The sequence below is a fragment of the Microcebus murinus genome, chromosome 6, assembly GCF_040939455.1.
Source record: "Microcebus murinus isolate Inina chromosome 6, M.murinus_Inina_mat1.0, whole genome shotgun sequence".
Taxonomy (NCBI): domain Eukaryota; kingdom Metazoa; phylum Chordata; class Mammalia; order Primates; family Cheirogaleidae; genus Microcebus; species Microcebus murinus.
Window position 1 is genome coordinate 90,947,598 of NC_134109.1, and position 25,260 is coordinate 90,972,857.

General features: G+C 36.9%; 1 protein-coding gene across 3 annotated transcripts in view; it reads right to left on the reverse strand.

The window, feature by feature from the left end:
* Nucleotides 1-25,260, reverse strand: part of WDR72 (WD repeat domain 72) — a 220,135-nt gene that overhangs the window by 144,181 nt on the left and 50,694 nt on the right. For 2 of the 3 annotated variants that reach the window (XM_076004384.1, XM_076004385.1), the window contains exons 10-13: nt 20,419-20,563; nt 19,827-20,063; nt 17,422-17,642; nt 14,895-15,090 (exon numbers count right to left, since the gene is read on the reverse strand). In XM_076004384.1, coding sequence (XP_075860499.1) covers nt 14,895-15,090; nt 17,422-17,642; nt 19,827-20,063; nt 20,419-20,563 — 799 coding nt within the window. The remainder of the gene's footprint in view (nt 1-14,894; nt 15,091-17,421; nt 17,643-19,826; nt 20,064-20,418; nt 20,564-25,260) is intronic. The other variant, XM_076004386.1, reaches the window with a different exon arrangement.

Here is a 25,260-nt window from a genome sequence, read left to right on the forward strand (position 1 = left end):
AGGTATTTTTATTAAAAAGCTAGAAAAGGGTCGTAATGTTGTGTGGTTAAGTTGCATTTCCACCGCAAACCAGGGGGACTGGCATGTTCAGGGCTGGATGTGAAGTAGGTAATATTTGGTTGGAGAAGGGAATTGAGGAAAGAACTTGACCGGCAAAGGTAATCTGGAAATTTTGCAACAGTTCAATAGTAAAAGATGATGAATATCCCAATCCATCTGGCTCTAAAGCATTTTACTTTTAAATGTTTTTGGCACCTCTAAAAATATATAATTCTGTATTTTACTGGAGGCTTACGAAATAAAGGAAGCAAGAGTTTATCTTTCAAATGATCCAAGTTCATCACTAGACATTATTGATAGTATGGCGGAAAGAAAGAGTATTGCTCTCTAGAATTCCTGTACTTTCATGAAATGGTTGCATAGGTTTCCCCTGGTGGGCTCTTAATTCTATAGAACCACTTTCTTTTTCTTCTTCTTTGCCTACAGCCTTCTATCCTATCCTTTCTCACTACTGTCATCGTTTCTGTGGTTTATAATCTCCACTGCCACTTTCTCCAGGTGGTTTGTATGTAGATGCATGCACTCTATGTATATCATGGAAGGAGTCTTGCGGTACATGGACAGGTTTTTCTGGCATTAGCCATTGTCCTACCCAGTGCTGAATTAAAGAACACCCTGCTCTTCCTCCCTTCCCTGGTCCCCTGTCTGGTAAAGGTCCCAGTGTGAGCTGATCCTATGCCACAGTGTGCCACACTGTGCCTCTCAGGATGTGTAGAGGTGGTTAAAAGCACCGGTGTTGACTGCTGGGTACATATCCAAAATAATTAAAAGCACGGGTATGAAAAAATATTTATATACTCATGTTCATAGCCGCATTATTCACAATAGCCGAAAGGTGGAAACAACCCACTTTCCATAAAGGGATGAATGGATAAACAAAATATGGTATAGACCTAAAATGGAATATTATTCAGCCTTAAATGGGAGGGAAATTCTGACACATACTACAAAATGGATGGACCTTTATGACATTATGCTAAGTGAAATAAGCCAGTCACAAAAGAAAAAAATGCTATATGATTCTACTTATATGAGATACCCAGAATAGTTAAATTCATAGAGACAGAAAGTAGAGGGGCAGTTGCCAGGGGCTAGGGGAGGGAGGAATGGGGAGTTACTGTTTTGTTTTGGGTTTTTATTTTGTTGTTGTTGTTGTTGTTGTTTGGAGACAGGGTCTCATTCTTTTGCCCAGGCTAGAGTGCAGAAGCACCATCATAGATCACTGCAACCCTCTAGTGCCTGGGCCCAAACTATCCTCCTCCTGCCTCAGCCTCCCAAGCAGCTGGGACTACATACATGTGCCACCTTGCCTGGTTATTTATTTATTTATTTTTGTAGAGATGTCGGGGTCTCACTCAGGCTGGTCTTGAACTCGTGCCCTCAAGTAATCTTCCCACCTTGGCCTCCCAAAGTGCTAGGATTACAGGCCTGAGCCACCTAGCCCAGCCAGTCATTACTGTTTAATGTATACAGAGTTTCATTTTGAGAAGACGAAAAAGTTCTGGAAATGCATGGTGGTGATGGTTGCACAACAATGTGAATGTGCTTAATGCCAACAAACTTTACCCTTAAAAAATGGTTAAAATGGTAAATTCTATGTTATATAAAGATCCCACGTTTTTGTTTACATTTTACCACAATCACAATAGTTAAAAAAAAATCATCTGCATTAATAATGTAGCCCGAGGAAAATATAACAAAAAAGAGGAATACACTGAGAATAAACCCAAGAAACAGCACAAAGAGAGCATGCAGAAGTGGAGCGATCTCAGAAAGGGGGCCATTGGCTGGGAGGAGCAGGCAGTACCACGTAAAGCTGAGAGCAGGGAGAGGAAAAAATGCAGGACGTCGATGGCAGAATGATGGCAGCCAAGTCAAATACCAGAGACCCAGAAAATGGCAACTCAACTTGGCCGTGAGGAAACCTCAGGAAGAACAGTTCCATTGGAACAGTTTTGGCAGAAGCCAGACTACACGGTGTTAAATGCACGGGAGGCAAGAATATAAAGACACAGATGATAGATGCCATTTTGCAAAAAATCCTGTTAATTATTTTGGGGAGAAAAATAATAAAAGCCCACAATCCCTTATCCAAAACATTTAGGACCAGAGAGTTTTAGAATTAAAGATTTTTCAGATTTTGGAGAGATAATATAATGCACATTTTGTAACACCTACAGCAGGGTCTAGGAGAGCAGACAGTAATCAAACATGTTATAATATATACCTTCAGCAAAACAAAAAAGAAAATAAAAGAAGAATATTTACGCTTAATGGAATAAATAACCTAATGTGAGTTAAGGTTTGGTTTTGTTGCTTTACCACAAATTAATAAAGACTTATTTTCAGATATTTTTAGATTCATAAATTTTGGCTAAGAAAATGTGGGCCTATATTTAAAAATATTAATAATGCATAGCTAGGTGACCAGAACTAACCAAAGAGATATTCTCTAAGATCAGATGAATTAGCAGGATGCTCAGTTCTTTATAATATAGGATATTAGATCATGCACCTAATTTCTCCTTATATCTATAAAGGTATGCTTAGTCATCCAATTCTAAACCCCCATTTGATTGATTATTTTGTCCATTCCATCTATGATTAGATCTCAATGTACTAAAGATCCTTTTAAATCCAGTGTTTCAAACAAGCACAACTTCCTTTACAAAATCATTGATAGGGAATAGCTTTGCTCACAGACCAATCTTGGGAAAACTATCATGGATAGAAGAAATAGAGATAAGAACTTTCTTTTTTAAATGACAGACATATAACAAGGAACACATACTGTGATTTCCAAACTTGACTTATGATTGATGCTTCTGGAGGTAAGAAAAATGTGGTGACCAAAGAAAGTTAATCTGCAGTGCAAATCATGAGTAATACATGAGTGGATTAATAAAATGTGGTATATGTATACCATGGAGTACTATTCAGCTCTAAGAAACAATGGTGCTATAGCACCTCTTGTATTTTCCTGGATAGAGCTGGAACCCATTCTACTAAGTGAAGTATCCCAAGAATGGAAAAACAAGCACCACATGTACTCACCAACAAACTGGTATTAACTGATCAACACCTAAGAGGACATATAGGAATAACATTTATCAGGTGTCAGGCAGGTGGGAGGGGGGAGGAGGGGATGGGTATATACATACATAATGAGTGAGATGTGCACCCTCTGGGGGATGGTCACGCTTGAAGCTCTGACTCAAGGGGGGAGGGGGGACAAGGGCAATATACATAACCTTAACATTTGTACCCCCCATAATATGCTGAAATAAAAAAGAAATAAAATGAAAGTAAATTGTTTTATACAATCTTTTTATTCTAGTTCTTTTCTTGGAACTTCAACCCCATAAGCGTTCTCAATTTTGATCTATCAGCATCAATACAATTCATTTACTAAATTGGTGAAAACATCTTACTATCTGCTCAAATAAAGAACTGTAAGATAACGCCTGTGAGCAGAGTTTTGGTTACTAGGATGCTTCGAAGTGGCTGGAGCAGGTCCCTTGTCTTCTCAGCGTGTGAGCCTATGTGGAATGGAATCTGCTTCCCTTAAATTGGGAAAAGAACTAGGGAACATGGTGGGCCAATCTATGCCTGGGATTTATTGACAAGGCTGAGATCAGCAACTAACGTTATTTGCAGCACACAAGATAAAATCTGACAACATTCCCACAGTCAAATTCTCTGCTCTCCACTCCCACGCCAAGGACTTGACCTTTGGATTTGTTTTCATCTGGTTCATTCTTTGAAACACAAAGGACCATTCCCATCAAATCCTAACAAGTAAGTTAATGGTAGAAGTTGGATATTATTGATACAGTCAGATGAGTCAAGTGCATCCAATATCCTTTATCTCTCAGCCAAATCGGAGAACCTACTTTCCCAGAGAATAACAATCATTACAGTCCACTGAGTCTTGCTTTTCCAATCGTTTCTGTGGCAGCTGGCTACTGGGAAGTTGCTAGGGAATTAAAAGGAGGCAGAGTGGGGAGGGCAGATGGCTCCTTTGGGTTTATTTCCACTAAATGTTGCAGCTGTGAAACCCGCTAGCGTTCCAAGTGTCTATAGAAAACGCTTGCAGAAAGGGCCTGAGGAGCCATAGAGCGGCCATCCTGATGTGCTCTCTCTACTGCTATAGAATACACCCCTCATAAGCATTAAATGCAGACACGTAACAAACTATCCAGCCAGAACTCAATCCAAAAGTGTAATCAGACCACAGGAATTGCTAAAACTGATTACAGCCAGTATTTTCTTTACTAAAGGAGAACCCAGGAAGATAGCAACTGCCAAAGGAAACAATAAAGGCAGTGAAGGGGAGGACTTAATTGGTGAAAGTAATTTTAAAAGCAGACGATATTTATTTTTATCATTAGAAAGAGATTGTATTGATTTTCCTATTTGTTTCAGAGCATACAAAATGTTCTAAAGACATCCTGTAAATACCACAATAATATGCCTAATGTATATTAAGATGCCAGGAGAATCAGGAAAAAAGGTGGACTTGAATAAGACTTCAATTAAAATGCACACACACACACAAATATCTGTGTACGTGTTTTACTAGAAAATAGTTAATCATACAATGTAGAATTTTAAAAAGAAGTCACAGATAGCTAACGACAATAATAGAACAATGTTTGAAGTATAATTCTGTAATAAAATATGGATAATTATTCAAATGTTTATAACTAATAAATACTGACAAAAAAAATCCAAATTTGGTAAAAGAAAATTACTTGTGCATGTTTTGTTGACAGCCTTTCAATGTGATATCTGGATTTTTAAAGCACAGCAGAAGCTACCCTATGCAGATCATTTTACTACTTCATCCTCGGATTTTCCTTGCTTTGAAAAGTTTGTAAAATTATAAAGCCAAATTTACATTTATGTAATTTCAGCAAAGTAAAGGTGCATGTTCACCAGATGGAATTACAGAAGACTGCTGGGGTAGGTAGTATTGTGAGGTGGGAGTGTGCACACACACACACACACACAGACACACACACAAATCTGTTTACACGCACATGCATCTGAAGATGTCCACCCAGGCTTTGTATTGAAGTAAAAAGTATGTGTACACTGAGATTTATATGCCTGTCTTCAATGATGCAATGTTAATTATTAGATTTAATTTGGTTGAAAATAGTATTAGTATTATATCTTTGCTCTGATATTTTTAAAAAATGCATAGAGAGCAAATGCAGACAGCCTGCCAAGTGAAAAAGAAGATGTTGACTTATACTCCCCAACTTTAGTGTTACCATTGAGTTATTCTGATGTGTCCCATTTAAAAAATATTTTAGACTACCAGGAGTTCTTAACCTCTTTCATGCCATGAACTCCTTAATTGGTCTTGGGAAACCAATGAACACTTTCTTTGCAATAATAGCTTAAATTTTGTAAATAAAATACATAGGATTATAAAGGATACCAATTATATTGAAATACCATCAAAATGTTAAAACCACAATATAAAAACAAATACATGTATGTCTCTGTTTATGTTTAAAAACACAGAAAGTATAATACAGCAATGTTTAATGATGATTTTCTACAAATGTTGAGAATCTATCACTTTTTAAAAATGTCTTTATACTTACTGTATTTTGGGGGGATTTTAATTGAGGTGAAATTGACATAACATACCTTAACCACACAATTCAGTGGCACTTTGTGCTTTCACCATGTCATACAACCACTATCTCTTTCTAGTTTCAAAACTTTTTTATCACTCCAGAAGAACACCCTGTACCCATTAGTAATCACTCTCCATTCTCCTCCCATCTTCTAGCAACCACCAGTCTGCTTTCTGTCTCCATGGATTCACCTATTCTGGTTATTTCATTTAATATGTGATTTTGCATGTGTGTTTGATTTCTTTCACTTAGCATATTGCTTTCAAGGTTCCTCCAAGTTGTAGTATGTATCAGTACTTCATTCCTTTTTAGGTTGGACTAATATTAATAATTCACCATTGTGTAGACTACAATTTGTTTCTTCTTTCTTCCACTGTTAGACATTTTGGTTGTTTCTACCTTTGGGCCATTATGAGTAATGCTACAATAAGAATTTGTGCACAAGTTTCTACGTGGGCATATGTTTTTATTTCTTTGGGGCATATACCTAGGAGTGTAATTGCTGGGTCATATGGTAATTGTATGTTTAACTTTTTGAGGAACTGTCAAACTGTTTTCTAAGTGGTGTACCATTTTATATCTCTACTAGTAATCCACAAGCATTCCTATTTTCCACATATTTGTCAATACTTTTTATTTTTCACTTTTTTTAATTATGAAAATCCTAGTAAATATGAAATGGTATCTCATGATTTTGATTTGTATTTCTCTGAAAACTAATGATGTTGATAATATTTTCATGTGCCTGTTTGGCCATTTGCATATCTTCTTTGGAGAAATATCTATTCAAGTTCTATGTCCTTAAAAAAAATTGAATGGTTTGTCTTTGGGTTGCTATGTTATGAGTTACTTATCTATTTTGGATATTAAGCCATTATCAGATGTATGATTTGCAAATAATTTTTCCTATTCCACAGATTGCCTTTTCACAGTCTTGATAATGTCCTTTGATGCAGAAAAGTTTTAAAATTGTATTAATTCCAATTTATATATTTGTTCTTTGTTTCTCTGGCTTCCTTTTTATTATGGCAAACATGTGAGAGATGTATTTCTTTATTTTATTTAATATATATTATTTTATTTAATTAAATGAAGCCAGTATTCTCACATATAGTAACTTAAATTTTTTCTGCAAACACTGTGTAAATATCATCATCATTACCACAAGGTAATCTGATCAATTTAGTGATTTGCCAAAGAGTGCACAAATTAATAGTGGCAGAATCTTCTTTCTCCAAATACTAGGCAATAGCATTAGCTTGATAACATTAAAAGTGAATAATGAGTCATATGGCATTATTTGTGCTTATGGAAGCTAAATATTGTTTTCATTTGCAATTAAATTCAACAAATATTTGTTGAATTATTCCTACGTGTCAGGTGCTGAATTAACTTCTACGAATAGAACAATAAACCAGACAGGCACAATTCTTGTCCTTATGATGCTTTTAGGCAGTGAGAAGGACAGATATTAATCTCAAAAGTTCAAGTATGAGAGGGTAGTACATTGTCATTGTGCTACGGGAAGAAATAATAAAAATCTCCCCAACGTGAATACTTACCATTGCATCTGAGCATCTTAGTATAGTCCATATACCACTTTCTTATACATTGCCTTATTTTTTTCAAATTGTTTCAAAGGTACAAATTTTCCCTGATTATACTAAAAGTTCTTTAAGGAAGAAGGCCAAATGTGCTAACTCTAGTATCCTTCACAGTGGTATGCATTTCATCAGAACAAAACATAATTGTTGAACTCAACTATTATTAGAGCAGAGAGAGAGAGTGAAGGCGTCAGGGACAGTGAAACTTTAACTATAAACTGGTATGGCAACTTAGGAAGGAATTATAACAAATTAGTTCATATTTATTCAGTGGTAGCTGCCATTAAAAGACAGAGTCGGCCAGGCGCGGTGGCTCAAGCCTGTAATCCTAGCTCTCTGGGAGGCCGAGGCGGGCGGATTGCTTGAGGTCAGGAGTTCGAAACCATCCTGAGCAAGAGCAAGACCCCGTCTCTACTATAAATAGAAAGAAATTAATTGGCCAACTAATATATATATATATAAAATTAGCCGGGCGTGGTGGCGCATGCCTGTAGTCCCAGCTACTCGGGAGGCTGAGGCAGAAGGATTGCTTGAGCCCAGGAGTTTGAGGTTGCTGTGAGCTAGGCTGACGCCACGGCACTCACTCTAGCCTGGGCAACAAAACGAGACTCTGTCTCAAAAAAAAAAAAAGACAGTGTCTTTGGGGAGTTAAAAGTTGACTTATAGAATACAGAATGAAAAGGGTGGAACGCGAATTCAAACCCAGTAAGTCTGACTTCCAGGGCTTATGTTCATAACCCCTCTGGACTTAAGAAATCAGTTTGACAATGATATAAATATTTAGTAGCTAAGCTGCAAACAAAGTTTATATACACAAACATGTACACAAACATGCACATGTGTGCACGTACACACAAATACTATATGAATCAAAATCACAAATTATAATGTAACTGTGATAACTAGGGCCAAGGAAAAAGAAACAAAGATTCAAAAATAGGCAGTAAACTAAAAATATACGTTGAGTAATCACATCAGTAATTATTATAATAAAGAAGAAAGGGGCTTGGAAAAGGTAATATAGCAAAAATCCTACCCTATACTTTAATGTATCCTATTTTTTCTTTTCTAAAAACAATCATCCCAAGAGGGTTCCATCTGTAATCTACCACAACAAAATAATGTGGCTTTGAGAAAATGACAGACTGTAGAGACTATTACCTGCAGGATGTGGCGTACCCAAACCTACCTTTAACATACACAGAATGAAAACTGTACATGGTTATGCTGACAAAGAGGTCAACATGATATGACTTTTCCCCTATAGCTACAAAGTAGCGAACTTCATGAGAAAACCAAGCAAGAATGATCTTCAGAGTGGCACAGTTTGTCACTAGTATAATTTTTAAAATTTTATTTTATATATATGGTAATACTAGACATTGTATACTATAAAAGACAACGAGTAAGTAAAACTTGTGGACTAGAAAATTACTTCTCTCTATGGTGAACTTGCATGATCTTTTGGTGTGGCACACATTTCTAGTCTACTGGGGCAACTATTGCTGTATTTCTGGAAAACTGTGTCCTGCATGTATTTTATATATTCCTCACCCTAAACAATTAAAGCAAACTCAACAGTAGAGTGGACGATTAAACAGTGGATATTTTCTAAATATATTGCCTATTAGCTATTAGTAGACAAAAAGCGTCCTTCCTAGTGTTTTAAACATTTTCTTTCTAAGACAATGTACTATGAAACCATGGGAGAACAAATCCTTCATTTATATGACATCACTGCACATTGAATAATTTTCTAGCTAACTGCTACTAATTCCAATAAGGAAAAGAAATTAAGAGATGGGAAATTTAACACCTGTGGTGAATTTTCTGACTTCTGAAACCTGTTATCTTCTTCCTTACTTCCTTAATGTCCTATGAATAGGTTTTGTTTCAATAGTCTGCTAAAATAAAGTGTTTTTTGTTTTTTTTAATTTGCTGTGTCTTTTTTTTCCCCCACAGACACTATTTCATAATCAGAGGCTAGGTCCTTAGGCCATGCTATAGTAGTGACGTTTTCTGCTCAAGGTCACACAGCCCAGTTACCTGAGCAGGAAGTGGAAGGAATTACCAAAAATAGACTCACGTGGACCCTGAGTTCTGTCCACTCATTGGTCAAAGACTTCAGTCCCTTTGACCTCCAAGCCCCAAGCTGCTTCTGGGATTTCCTTAGATCTGAAATCCACTGTGGATATAATACTATAAATATTCCTCCTCGAGCTCAGCAGGACCCAGAAAGAAGAAAGCCCAGCTCTCCAATATGAATTGTGGGATGTGAACTCCCAGCTGCCCACGATGTGTGCAGAGATAGGTAAGAGCTTCCTGAGCAGGGGGGAAATGTGAGCATTTTGTTTTTTGGTGACAGTCTTCCTGTGAGCTCAGGGAAGCCTGAGCAGTGATACATAGCTTTTTCCTCTCCTCCCTTCCCATCAGTTGTCGCTTCTGCTATCACAGTGCCTGCCACTAACAGCCTCCCCACTTGTAATTTGCTGTTTCTAATCTGTCATCTGAGAAATCAGATGACCAGAGCTGTTAGAAGTCTGTGTAAATTTAGAGGCAAGCTCGGAGAGACAGCCAGAGACCCTCTCCTTCAGGAGAGCTTGCGAGCAGGTTTCCTGGCAGCCATTTCCTTTCTTTTCGGAAGCTTTCCTTATCTAACTCCCTGCCTGACAGTCTCAAAAAGCTAACAACCTCCATCTGCAAGAGCTGATCCTATTGTACAATACCTGGAAGAAAGAGACATACAGTCCAGTGCCCGTGGCTCTCGGGGAGACCTTCAGACTCACCCTCTGTGCCCCATTTCCTCACTAGTAAAATGGGTGTAACCATACCCGTACTGTTTACCACGCAGACTCAGGGAGCTGTCATGGATTAGAAATTATAAACTGCTTTGAGGCTGACTTGTTATGAAAAAGAACAATCATCATTCTCAGGGGCTTATAAATGATGGCTGCAGGACAAATGGAGCCTGCTGCCTGTTTTTGTAAATACAGCATTATGGGAACATGGCATCACCTCTCCTTTTATGTTGTCCATGGCTTCTCCTGCACACCAAAGGCAGACTACAGTAGCTCCAACGGACATCAAATGGCCCACAGAGCTGAAAGTATTTACTATCCAGCCCTCTATAGGAAAAAGTGTTGCTGAACCACCCTGTCAAGAAATGTTTTATTTTCAAGCAAACAAAATTTCATTATCCCACACAAAAAAAATACTCATCCCCCCCAATGTGGCGTATTTCACAAGAACTTCAATATATTAACAGCAGTTTTATTAATAACACATAAGAGATTCAGTATACAAATTTTCTGCTAGGTAAATTCATTACTGTGAGCAGAATAGTCTTCGCAATTATTTTAAATTCAATTCTTAAAAGAATAATTAGCTCGGAGCCGAGATTTATTTCTGATAAGTATTTGGGGGGGGGGCTGGGAATCAGTATTACGTTATCCCTATTGTGTCTCACAGCAATGAGGGCCACCAAGCTGCCCAGAGTTGTCACTGCCAGATGCACCGTGGGAGCTCAAATATTAATCAAAATGACATCTCCAATTTTTTCCCTTCCTAATCAGGTCTAAACATCATGGGACATCCGGCAGATCAATAAGCAAAACTAGATGCCCTCATCACTCCCGACCTGGCAGCACTAGGTTTTTAGTTAGAAGACAAGGGCTCTCAGCGTTACACAACTACCTCTCTACTTTAGTTGTTTGCCTCTTGCACGAGATGCACGTGCTCAACGGTGATTCCAAACTTTACCCCGGAATGCATCTGACTGTGCCGCCTGTCACAGCAACACCCCTGCTGCTTCAAGATACAATCTAGAATATGTTTGTGTTTTCTCCCAAAGGCACTCATGGGTAAATTGACAGTAGACTGTTATTTTGTGAAAACCTGTGAAGACCTCACATCCAATCCTCCACACCCAAGGGAGGGTGGCACGGGGACTGACCCCATCCCCCACAGCCCCCCAAACTTCCTCCGAGACAGGCTTTTGGCAGGTTGAGAATTAATTACCTTTGGCTTCAAGCCCCATCCCCTACTTGTTCTTTCTAGGCCCCTTTCCCTGAAACTCTTGTTCCACTGAAACCTCCTATTTTCTCTCTATGGGGTCTGGAGTCGCTCTAGTGCTGAAAGATCTGATAAATGCCTTTGTGTCAATTTATTCCTTTTCCTTTGGAGAAGGCAGAGTGCTGGAGAAATGAAACAGAGAATAGGTCTGTTCACACATGGAATTGAGTTTGAATCCTATACAGAGAACAGCTACAAGCAAAGCTAAAAGGCCGAAGCCCAGGAAAAACTAACTGGAGTAGAAAATACTCAGACCTACACCTGAGGAGGTTCTCATGCCCTGTGAACTCCAGAAAGCCCAAGGGAGACTTGGAGCAGAAAGCTAAGGACCTGCTTTTAGTTGGGCAGCCCTGATCTAAGAGTCCCTGCAATTAGCCAATGTTAAGGTTAACTCGTTTGTACTCAATCTACTGAGGCCCAAGAACATTGGGGTTAATTTACTCATTAATTCACTCATTTATCATTCATTCATTTATTTGTGTACCAGACACCTCAGTGAACAGGTACGTTCCAGGCCCTCATAGAGCTCCTTTCAGTTAACTGTTTTGGTTTTAGCTAGTATTGTTTTTCCCCTCCTAGCTTAATGAAAATAAAAACCGAAAAGCTTCCTACCCCAGAGTTTTTCACCTTTAGAAGAAAAGGATAAAATAGAAATCAAGTACAGTGAACATGACGGAAGCATCTTAACCAGCTGAATTTTCCAACTTGGAAAAGAAAAAAGTAGTTCCTTAAATTTTAAGCAGAAGGGGAATTGCAGAGGTTAAAGGCAACCCACACCAAAGCTAATACCACACACAGGACTAAAAAGAACAGCACAAACTCATTCAAAAGGCATGAGTGTGGTGCAAAAAGTGAGGCCATCCGCCACCTCCACGGGGTGTTGTGGGGCTCAAACGAGGTGGTCAGTGGGACGACTCTTTGAAAAAGTGAAGAGGAACATCACAAACGTAAATGAAATGATATAATAATCATTATTATTATAATAACATTATCACCAATTAGAAGCTCTATCTTAGGTTGAGTTGAGATCATTTGTAACTATTAATGTAGATAACCAAGAGATTGCCAGGGTCATTTGGAAAAAAAAAATTCTATAGGTTATTTTGGCACTAAACATGTATATATTATTTGATGACAATTCTAAAACAAACTTTTTGGAGGAAATAATATAAATCGGTTAACTATAGGAGATTCCTGAAGTAAAGTATGATGTGTCCATAATGGCCACTCCACCGATTACTGTTCATGTGACAACACACCCCACCCTCTCCTGCCCCTCTGTGTCCTGTTCTGTGCACAGGGAGGCTGATGCCTAGAACTGAACATCCTTCCCCTTTGACATCCAGGTGGATTAGACCAATGGAGGTGACTGCAGAAGGAGAAAAAAGAAAATTCGTTCCAACTCTCTCTGCTTCAGTCCCTCACTCTGGGCAGGAACTATTTCTCCTTCATGACTTCAAGGAGTGACCATTCCTCCTGGTCTTCAGCTCTGATGGGTTTCCAGGAACACTATTTTCTCTTCTCGTTGCTGCCAGTGTCTGAGTGCCGGGGGGCCTCACCATCCGTCCTTAGTCTGCTCCCTAATCCCTGCCCACACTCCTATAAATAATCCTTTCGGGACAGTCTCTTACTTTCACACAAGTGGGTTGAATTCAGCTTCCTGCCACGACCATGACTGAAATACAATATAGACATCCATTTATTGACATGAAAAGATGTCTGACAGAAAGCAGATCAAAATATTAATAACACTTATAGTTAGGTGGTAGGATAGGATTATTTGATTTTCTTTATGGTGATTTTTCAAATGTTCTACAACACTTGATTATGTACTTGGGTGCATAAAAAGAGGTAAAATTAAAAAACAAAATAGGAATACATATAATCTCAAAAAGTACTTATGGTTTGGCTTTCCTCCTTTACTTCCCACAGATCAAAAAATAGGTAAATAAAAAGTCGCATAGCCTGAAGGTATCCTGATAGGGGACCATGAACACCTGTGAGTGCTCAGACATTTCTTTATCCTTGTTGGATTCTCTTATCTATGAAAAATATGTTCGGTTACTAAGGGTTCACAACTGAAAATGCAATTGTACACATTTATAAGTACATGTGTTTTTCAGATTCAGATTTCACAAACAGAAGTTGAGATTTTCCTGCACTCTTTAATAATAAACAGTAATGGTTAACTATCACTAAGGGCTTACCATCTACAGGTACTGTTGATAAGCAAAGTAAGTATTAGCTCATGTATTCCTAACAGGAAGTTAGTACTATTATCCCATTTCACAGATAAGGAAATTCACAAGCAAAAAGGTCAAGTAATTTGTCCAAGGTCATATAGCTCTTTATTCACAGGTCTTAAAGGCAAGCCCAGGCTTTAGAGTCTATTTTATCCATTATAATAAATTACCACTCAGATCAATAAATTACTTAAGAATGCTAAAACTCTCCTAATTTTGTGTATATTGTGCAAAGAACAACCAGAGCCCTCAAACTGGTTCATCACTCATTAGCTCAGCAATCTTGTACATTTACATATCAGATCTGCAATAAAATGGCGAGTAACATCTCTCCTACCTAGCCCAGAAGTTGTGAGAATCTAATGGGAAAATGAGCAGGAAAGCCCATCAAAGCTATAAAACCACGTACAAATGTAACTCAGTATTATGTTGCATGCTCCAAATGCTAGTACATTAGTCATCGTCATTAACACATGACAGTGAAATGTAAAGAAAATAGCAATTATTTTGGTGAAGTATGGCTCTAAACTATAATATTATAAACTATCCAGTCTGTTAATAACACCCAACATAAAACCACCACTGATTAATCAATAAAAATCATGCAATAGTTTCAGTGAAATGTACTCTCAAATGAACTCCCTGACTCACATTCATTAATTACCTCACCTTATTTGATACATTCCCAGCATTTCTTGAAATGTGTTACTCTCAATCTTTAGTCATGTAGTAAAACTTTTTTAAAAATCTTAAAGTTCAAAACGTACATTCTCTATGCTATGATACTGAAAGTTCAATCTGAGCCACTCACTTTTCAGTTTCCCTGACTCAACTTCTTGGAGTTTTATAATTAATTATATTCCATTATTACTGATCATCAATTAGCTCAAAATGTTGCTGAGATGGTGAGTATGCTGAAGAAGGCAGAATTTAATGATAATTTGAGACCAGTAGGACACTAAATTTCTCTCTTGTTAATAATTAAAGTAGATAACTTATGTTTTTATTTATAGCTTCCAGAAATATCCGGCTCATTCCTGTGCACTGCCCTGTCAGCTAATCATCAGTTGGTCAGGATCTGACTTAGGGCATTGTGTTTTATTTTCCACACATGCCTATATCCAGAGTCATTAAATGCAACCCAACCAAAGGTTATAGCAAGCGAAGTCATCACTGTGTCTTCTACGAAACTTTCCATCTGGCCAGATGCTTGTATATCACAAATATATAAAGGACAAAAAAGGAGTAAAATTTCGATTTACCTGTTTCAATTTCCCAGATGTAGACAGAGTCATCTGCACATCCAACAATTAAAAAATTCTCAACAGGGTGCCATTTTATCATCCTCACGGGGAAAAGGTGCTTCCGGGCACGCAAGAGGCACCTCTTCCCTTCCAGGTGAAGGAGCCCCACAGAATGGTCACTGCACACACAGCAAATTATCTGATCACCCCTTAGCTGTGAAAAAACAACACACTTGTGTAAGGAAATAGTCAAATGCTTTCTTTATGATTAAATCAGATCCCCCCCCCAGTAACATAAAAAAATGTTGTTGAAGCCCCATTTACTAAAGGACATCATTTCTTCTTTCTGCAGTACCTCACCACATCACACTCCATAGAGGAGCTTTAAACAGCAAGTTTAAACCCAACAAATTATCAGGAATGTCAAGAGATGCAAGCGAAAAGGAGAATTCCAGGGCAGATCTACTTATAAGATAAATGAAAGACCTGACCATCATCACTCAGCAAATTCAGGCAGGGAGGCAGACCTCGGAAATAAAGCAGAATAAAATAAACCCCAGAACTAATTTGTTGCCACAAAAAGAAGCTATTTGTAGACACGAGCTCAGGCCCAAGGGTATCATGAGCTGATATTTTCCACTTAAAGCCTCAAAATGTGATTTGGTGCTGTTCCCAGAACTGTACAGGTTCTAATCCAAACAGGAAACTCGATGTAGACACAATCTAAAAGAGCTCAGCATTAGATAGTTCCCACTGAATGTACAGTCTCAAAGACACGAGGACCCAAAATAGGTTCACAGGACAATGGTCCTTGACACATTTTTTAAAAAGTCAGCATGTGGTTACCTTGAACACAGTTTAGGACAATGACCATCCATGCTGGCTGCTAAGGATCTAGCCAGAAGTTCAGTTGTGTTTAGAGAGTAAGTTAAGATCCCTTGAGACTTCCCATACTCATCATTATCCTCTGTGGGAGGTGGGGGAGGGTACGTGCTTTCTCTCCCAATTCTTTTTAAGTAGAAGACTACAGAAGTCCTGAGGAAAAAGATAGCAAAAGGGCAGGAGAGATAGATGTGGAGCCCAGAATTGTGGGATGGATCAGATGTCCTTCCTCCTCACTCATCCTACCTCTTGGAGAACCTGCCCATCCTATAGCTCATAGAACAAGCAGCCCAATGTGCCTCAGGAAACTTCCATACATACACACACACACACCCCATTTGAACACAACTCTCATGGCCAAGAGCATACATATGCTAGTGACCCACATCGGGCTGATCACATTCTGTTTTCCGGGCCTTTGAGATTATGAAGCTAAAAGAACTCATAGGAAGAAGCCAGAGAAGGGAGTAATCACAGGCAAACAGACTCTTTTGAGCTAGGGGACCTTGGTTTCTTAATTTATGGTCAAGTTCCACTGAGCCCTTGCTGTAGTGCTGTCTTGGATGTCTGAAGAATTGCCTCTATACCCTTTTGATAAACTCCCTTTTTATTGGACTTGGTCTGAATGAGTCCTGATCCTTAGAGTTAAATCATCTATGACTGGCAGGAGTAAACAGGGTCAGGAGAGGAACTGACTTGGACTGCTGCCCTGGAGCTGAAAAAAATAAATAAATAACTAGAAAAAAAGGAGGAAAACCTCATGAATAAAAGGCACATCAAGGTAGCCCAAATCACCAAATGGAAACTTTTTTTAAAAAAAAACTTAACTTTGTTTCACTGTTTTGTTTAATCATTTGTGCTACCGAAATATTGCTTTCATTATGTATTACTATAAATTTTCTCCAAGTTTAATTTGGAGCTGATTTTTAAAGATAGTATCGAGAAATATTTTTATAAGCCAATAAACTAATTTACAAAATCATGTTACCTGTGTTACTTAGTGCTTTTATTATAGAGCAAACTCATAAGTTGGTTGTTCATATTTGAAACATCAGCTCTACCAAAGCTGAATTTAAGTTGACATTTCATGAGAAAATGATACCTAAAGCTATTTCGTTTTGCTCAGGCCAAAGTAGATGCTCGTAAATTTGTTAAAACTCATTATTTGTTAAATAAATAAATGATCAAATAAAAAATCCATTTAAGAAAATGTAACTATTTATCAATATTATTACAAACAGAAATAATTGAAGACAAAATTTAATTTCTAATTTATAGATTCCTATATTGTTTCGCGTTGAGCATTTATTACTTTTATTTTTAAAAACTCTATTAAAAGTTAAGATACAGAACTAGAGAAAAAGATCAAAGTGTAAGTACTTGAAGAAAATTATGTGGTTTTTGTAAAGCTAAGAATTAATTAAATCTTCGCTTTAGAGCCAAATGTTCTACATGTTATAATAATAATATAATTCATATAAAATATTAGAAAGATATATTACTATATATATAAATCTTCCAGTTGTATTATGGGTACATATAACTTAATGTTTTTTCTTTTCTGTGTGACTATGGGTTATTTTTTCTTGTTTTGTTAAGTGTTCTATAATGTTATTTAACTTTCAAATTTTTGTGGTATATTTTACTCTTTGCCTTAACTTACTCTGAACTTCTCTGGTGACATCAAAAGACTTGTTACTGGCCCGGCTTCCAAAAAGAATTTATGCAGAATTTCTTCAGTAAAGATATTCCACCAGATGACACATGAGTCCCGATCCCCGGAAACCATCCAACTTTGGTCTAATTTTGAAGAGAGACTGTGTGGATAAAGTAATGAAGTAACACTTTGGTGATGTCCTTTCAGAACTTTGTGAGGGGAGGAATCTGAAAAAACAACCAAATACCAAATACTACAAAAGTTATTTTTGCTCAGGAAATAGTTCTAAGATTTTCTTCTATAAATTTTTAACATGAGGAAATTGCGTCTAATGCACTTGGCTAAGAAAATTAGTGAACAACCCCTAGACCATCTCAAAAAGCAAATGCCTCATCAGAAACCAGACTCTGCTCTTGAGGAAGCACAGAAGTTGGTTGTTTATAGTCTATTAATTCTTTAAGGACGTCGGTAAGTTACCAAGTTCCGGTGCCATTAAATAATAAACCCTGTTCTAAAAGAACGAATAATTCACACATTTTGCCTCCACAAACTATGTAGCTCTACCTCTTTGCTTTACAGATAAAGCATCTGAGGCGCAGAGAGGTTTAGTGACTTGCATCCAAGTGTGAAAAGGCAAAGTATGATGTTTAAGAGCATAGCTGCTTTTTTTTTTTTCCTGAGTCTGTCACTTACTAGATGTGTCACCATGGACAAGTTTCCTTTTCCCTCTAAACCACAGATGCTGCATCTAAAAATTTGGGATAATAATAGTCCTTACTTCAAACACAACTATTGTGCGAAATGAGAAACTGTCTGTACTTCTTAGCACTCTGCTTGGCATTTGGTAGGCAGGTGTGCACCTCAAATCACAGCTGTGCTAGAACACAGGACTACTGACACATTACTCTTCCCACTCACCACACTGCTTCTTCCCTCACTGTTAGCTACACTCCCCAAAACTGGAGAGGACCATAAGCCACAAACCCTCTTTATTCAGATTGAGATTAAATCCTGAAGAATCATTATTATATTTTAGATACTTCTATTCCACCAGGCACATGCTTATTTTATCTCTCCTAACAAACTGTGATGAATGTTAACTCGTATGCTACAAGTCAAATGTATTTTTCTGCTTGTTTTGTGGATATTGGGAAAAATCAGCCTAGGTGAAAAAATGCTATGTCTTAGCCTTTTAACAGCAGCCATGCAGCTGTGTGCCAGCACATTACTTCTCAGTTCCTTGCTATTCCCTCCCTACTTCAGTTAATCACTGAGGCACAAGTCAGTAACTTTTACTAAGTAGCTAAGTAAGCTGAGAACAACAGTAGGCAATGTACAGTTTTTTTTAAAAAAAAAAAATGAAATTTTAGTCTTTACTCTTAAAGATCTTATACTCTACTAATAATAGCATTCATATAATTTTTTAAAATGGTATACAAAATTTTTTATACATCCTAAAACCCCAGTTACCCCCATTCCCTTACATAAGATGATTTACTGAATAACAGTCTTTATTTAATAGGTATTTGTTGTTGTAATGCACAAAGATATGTAAGAACACATATCCATTTCAATAACAAAGAAATAAAAATTAAAACGGGAAGATGTCATTTATCTCCTCATTGGTAAAGATTTTAAAATAGCACACAAAGTTGGCAAAGTTGCATTTTCATAGGCTATTAAGGGAAATGCATGTATATTGATGAAAGTTCTTTATAGGAGATTTTATATATATTTTCAAAATTGAAAACACAAATGTTGATTCAGTGATTCTACTCCTGGAAATTAATACTACAGCTATACCCAGATATATGTACAAAGATAATCGATTCTGCATTTCCCATAGTAGCTAAAGACTAGAAAACCTAAATAGCAATTAATAGTTGATATTTTAAAGACAAAATTTAGTACCAAAATGATTGTAGCCCCACAATTTCCTAAAATAAAAAAAATTTAAAATTTTAATTATTATTAATAATTTAAAATGAGCTCATAAAGAATGATTTCCAAAATATTTTATTCAATGTTTAAGGACATTTTAATAAAGTATATATAGTATGCTTGTATTTGTGCAATATAATTAAAAGAACATACACTGCTATGTTGGTATGTGCTTGTACACAGAAAACTTCAAGAAGGGTATAAAGAAACTGTTACTAGTAGTCTACTTTGGTGAAGGTAACTGGAAGATCGAGTAAGGAGAGAAACTCATTGCTCTTTGTATTAATAAAACCTTCTGCTTGAGTTTTTAAAAAAACCTATGTGTATGTTTTACTTTAACATTAAAATATGTACAAATTTATCAGCAAATGCCAGCCAAATATTTAGGCCCCTGAATCTTCTTTAGTGCAGCTTGTCAAAATTGCAGCTTAGATAAATTAAATAAATAGGGTCAAATAAAATTCAATGACCTTTTAATAAAGAACCGCCTTCTAGAAGTCCTGCTTTGGCAGCATTCAAAGCCTGTGTGATGATAATTGTCCCGTCTTCACAGCCACATATTAGTTTATCAAGACTTGGAACATACTCTGAGGAAGTGACTACAGACCCATCTATAAACCCAGAGAAATGGTCAATAATACTTTGTGACATGGTATGATGCTTATCAAAATTATCTTGAAGCGTCCAGGTGGCAGTTATTGGTATTTCTAAAAGGAAAACATGCAAAGAGGGAAAATTTGGTTTATCAACTCATCATAGATGTGAAAAATATTATCAAAGCACCCTCCCCTCAAAACTATGAATATGGTATAACAGCCCGTCCCACATTCAAATTGCCAACATTCATCTCTTGTTATATTTAATTGATGTTAATTTGAATTACATTGATTGTATTGTTGTGTAAGATCTATTGTTTACACCTGCTTTTATGTTGGCTCCTAATACATAGCGGTACAAGAGAAAATTTGTCTTGTTTGTAGCCCCATGTTACTTAGAAAAATGCTGACTTAATTACAAATTAGTTTTCAGAAAACATGTGATTGGATATGGAAACTGTCTTACCTCTGGGAGAACCATCAAACTTGGATACAGGAACATCAGGGATGTGCCACAAAGTAATTCTTCCTGAGACTTCTCCAGAGAAAAGTACCTTATAAAAAGGCTCTTTCCTTTCATTCATGTATCCCATTACAAAGGGATGGCTCTGCTTCAAAACAAAAAGTTAGCCTCTATGTCAAAAATATTCTAACTGTGGAAAGATGGCCACTGTTTTTAAATGGAGGAACAAAACTGAAGAGCAGAATTAAATCTTTTCAACTGATTTCACACTGTTGCCAAAGTTTCAAGTAAATTAAATGAAGTAATCTAGGATTTAGGACAAAAAAAAAGTCTTTATAAAACCAGAAATAAAGGCATAAGCTAGACTTCAGAGTGTTAATAAGAGTATATAACATTCACTGACCATGTTATGTGTATATATAACACAAGCATGCAGACAGCAATAATTCTGACTCAGGAGCCCATGTCTTGAGGATAATACTGTCCATTAGGGAGGCCTGATTTCTTTACATTCCTTTCAGTTCCAATTAGCAGTTGAAACAGCAAACACTAAAATTTATATGGTAATTTTGTGTTATTAATATGCTCTCTACTTTCTGTTAACCATTTTTCAGATTTAACATACTTGATTTCAAATTTCCTAAGTAACTACAAAGAAAAATGACTCCTTAATTTACTACACACACATATATAAAATGTATTATACATTATACATACTACTATATATTTTATCTACATATAATTTATGATTTAGCTAATGCAGACTATGAACATGAAGTACCAGTGCTCTTAAAGATACGCTTTCACTACTGAATGCATCTAGACTTTCCCTAGTATATCAGGGCAGAGTAGCTGTTCTTTAGGCAGGCTTATAAAGAGAGATCATGCACAAGGGATCAAAATGACTGTGACTACAAAAATCCCTTTTGATATACAAATAAAAGACATGCAGAAAAGAAAATCAACTGCTGGTATTAGAATTAAAAGAAGTCTAGGAAGGTGATGGTTCCTAGTCAGAAAATACATGCATTAAGGTCCAAATTTAGATATATTAGTGGAAAAATTCTATAATATATTTTTAGAGAATATTAAGGGCCAAAATATTGCTATGCTTAATCCTTACAACAAAACGATGAAGTAAGTAAATACTGTAATTATCCCTTTTATAGAAATAAGGAAACTGAGACACAGAAAATAAGAAACAAATCCAAGGTCATAAAACCAAGATATTTACAGTTTTCTATAGTTCCAAGAAATCAGAACATCACAGAAAATGGTGGCAATGAAGTCAGTTAACTAAATAAATTTCTCTCTCTCTCTCTCTCTCTCTCTCTCTCTCTCTCTCTCTCTCTCTCTCTCTCTTTGACTCAGAGGACACTTTGGGGTCGTACAGAGCTCAAAATCATGATTTTTATAGCTATTAGAAACGATGTTTGACATTGAGGATTGCTTTCTAAAAAAGAAAAAGAAATAAAAAAAAAAAAAAAAAAAAAAAAGAAACGATGTTGATAAAATCTAGTTAAATGGGCTACTGAAACTCTCCCAACCTTCTAGGAATCTTAGAATGTGTTATTCCAACTCTCTCATTATTTTGGTCTGAAAATGAAGCTCCATGAGACTGGTACAGTCAGCAAGTTGGTGGTGGAACATCTCTCCCCAGCTCAGTGCTCTGCCCCTGTGGTTCCCTGTTGCTGCCCTCACCTCCCATACCGCCACCCCTCACCTGGCCACACCACCCCTTGAGGCTTCCCAATAATTCCCTCTTTAGTTCTGCTATTTACCTGAGAACCCCTCAGAACCCATTACCATAGGAATTCAAATTCTGATTTTCCATCACAGCACCCAGCCCCAATCACAGGGAGTACCCATCCTCCAGGAGGTAATAAAATACAGTCATGAAGAGTGAAATCTCTGGGACTGACTGCCGGAATCCAGATCCTGGCTTTACCACATATTAGCTCTATTAAAAGAGCAAGTTACTTAATTTAGGCAATTTAGCTCACCTCTCTGCCTCATTTTCCTTAACTGTGAAAGAGGGCTAACTGTATGGGACTGTAGTACAGATTCATGAGTAGGTAAAGACAAGGCGCTTAGAATGGTGCCTGGCATTTAGTCCCTATTCAATTAATATAACCATCCTTGTTATTATTTTCTCATAACAGTTGAGAAAATCACTCTAAAAACCCATTTCCAGACTCTAGGGCTAAGCCATCTGGGTTCAAAGCCTGGGAGTTGACGTCTCTGAACACCAGTTTCAACATGAGGTCTTGGTGGCATCTGAAGTCAATGAGGTACTGTGTGTGTTTGCCAATGATAAGTACTCAATAAAAGTTATCTATCTATCTATCTATCTATCTATCTATCTATCTATCTATCTATCTATCATTGTCATGACTCTTAGTTCAATCACCCAAATTCCTTATTTACAACCCACAGACTTTCCCTCCCAGCTACTCCCACCTCAGCATGGCAGCCTTACTCCTCAGCTGTGCCCCTGGGAAGACCAGTTAGTTCCTCATCCCAACAGCCAGAAGCCCTGCCACAGGACTCAGCAATTACCAGCTGTGGGCCGGGTGCGGTGGCTCACGCCTGTAATCCTAGCACTCTGGGAGGCCGAGGCGGGCGGATTGCTCAAGGTCAGGAGTTCAAAACCAGCCTGAGCGAGACCCCGTCTCTACCATAAAAATAGAAAGAAATTAATTGGCCAACTAATATATATATATGTAAAAAAAAAAAAAAAATCAGCCGGGCATGGTGGCTTGTGCCTGTAGTCCCAGCTACTCGGGAGGCTGAGGCAGGAGGATCGCTTGAGCCCAGGAGTTTGAGGTTGCTGTGAGCTAGGCTGACGCCATGGCACTCACTCTAGCCTAGGCAAGAAAGCGAGACTCTGTCTCAAAAAAAAAAAAAATTACCAGCTGTGATTTCAGGCCAGGGAGATCCTCCCATAGCTACTGGAAGGAAAAGCAAGCCCTCATTCTTATTCTTACAACTCCATCAGCAGATATGTTCACAAGTATTACAAATGGTAACTCTGAGAACGTGTTCTTAAACTTTGAGATTTAATTCCATGATATCACCCCAAAATATGAGTCCAGCCACTACACATGTTAACAGGGTGCTCTTTTCTAAGCACACCGTATCTATCAAATTCATCTCCACACCCTACCGCAAGAGAGGTATCGCCTAACTGCAAGAAAGACTAAGAACTCTTACATTTGGTGAATGCTGGTGATGTTTGAAAAATGGGGAAAATGTCTGACTTTATTTTATTCCCTGGATAAAGGGTAAGTAAGGGTCTAAGGATGGGTAGAGCAGCTTTTTTCTTTTTTAAGTTTCAGATTATTCTATTCATATTTCACTGGTTTCTAGGTACTTTCTACTTCTACAATACAGAAACAACTGTGGTTGTCTAAACAAGAATCATTGGAAGAAGACCTATACGTTTATGTCTTCATATTTTGAGAAGCAAAGCAAGGAAACTTCCTGTAAGATTAGTATTTTTTTAAGTTATTTTTAAAATTGTTAGGCTTTGTCCTTGTCATTATGGATAGCATTGGTATTTGCAGTAACTAAAAGCTCCTAGTTACTCCTTTAAGGCAAGATTTATATTATATTAATATTTGGCTTTTAAGGCAAACTGTGTTCTTAAAAAATGCATTCTGAAGCTAACAGGAAGGAAAGAGCACATCCTTTAAAAAAAATAAATAACTAAATATGCCTTTATGAGTAAGCCACAATACTGCTTTTGTGATCAACAGCAAAACAAGGCCCTACTGCTGCCCACAAATAATTTTAGAAACAGCCCTTTACACACACCATAATTCTAAAGTTTGCCTATGCCCAGTGGCATTTGGGCTTCTAATTTTTGGCTGACAGCTTCTTAATCAAATTTTTGCAATAAAACCTCACAAATATGTTAAAGGGACAATCGCTGAACTATAGGATTTCCACCAGGTATGCTTTCTAATTAAGCAAACCATCATTCTGTATAAAGTAGCATGCTTCCTTGGTTGACACATCAATAATTCAAAACTCTGCCACTCTCCATGAAATACATTTTTTGATAATTAACTGATGAATAAGTCCAAAGATTTTTTTAAAAAAAAAACAACATTATTTTTTACTGAACTACTGAAATAAAATAACTGCTTAAATTTTCAGGTTTCCTTAGAGTGTCAAAGGCATAATTTAGTCAAGTAATAAGCTCACAATTAATTATATATTCAACTCTCTACCAGGAATAATTATACTTGTCTTAACAAGGAAATTTATTTATAAGAATAACTAAATACATGTGAAAATGACCTCAATATATGATTAAGTATAAAAAAATCAGGATATAAACCATTTCATAAAGTTTAACAATTGGAGTAGATAAATGTTAATGTTTTGTCAAACCATCTATCAAAAGGGTCAGTGAAATATGTGTATATGTTTATATGTACAAGTTTATATGTATGTGTACATATATATGCACAGAGAGAGAAAATAAATGTGGCAAAATGTTAACAATGGGTGAATCTAGGTAAAGTGTGTATAAGTGATCATTGAACGATTCTTGCAAGTTCTCCAAATGTATGAAAATTTTCCAGTTAAAATTAGTAAATACATAAGACAAAGCAAAAAATATTCACAGTGACTACTGATTGTGTTGAAATTAGGAATTTTAGTTCTTCCTTTGTTTTTTTCCAATAATTATAACATCCCTACAATAAATATGTATTGTTTAGTTACAAACTTGAAATACAGACTTAAAACTAATACATTTTTAAAGACAAAGTTTTCTGTTCAGTAGCTGCTAACAATTAAACTTGATTTTCTCATTAACAACCTGATGCGATGCTT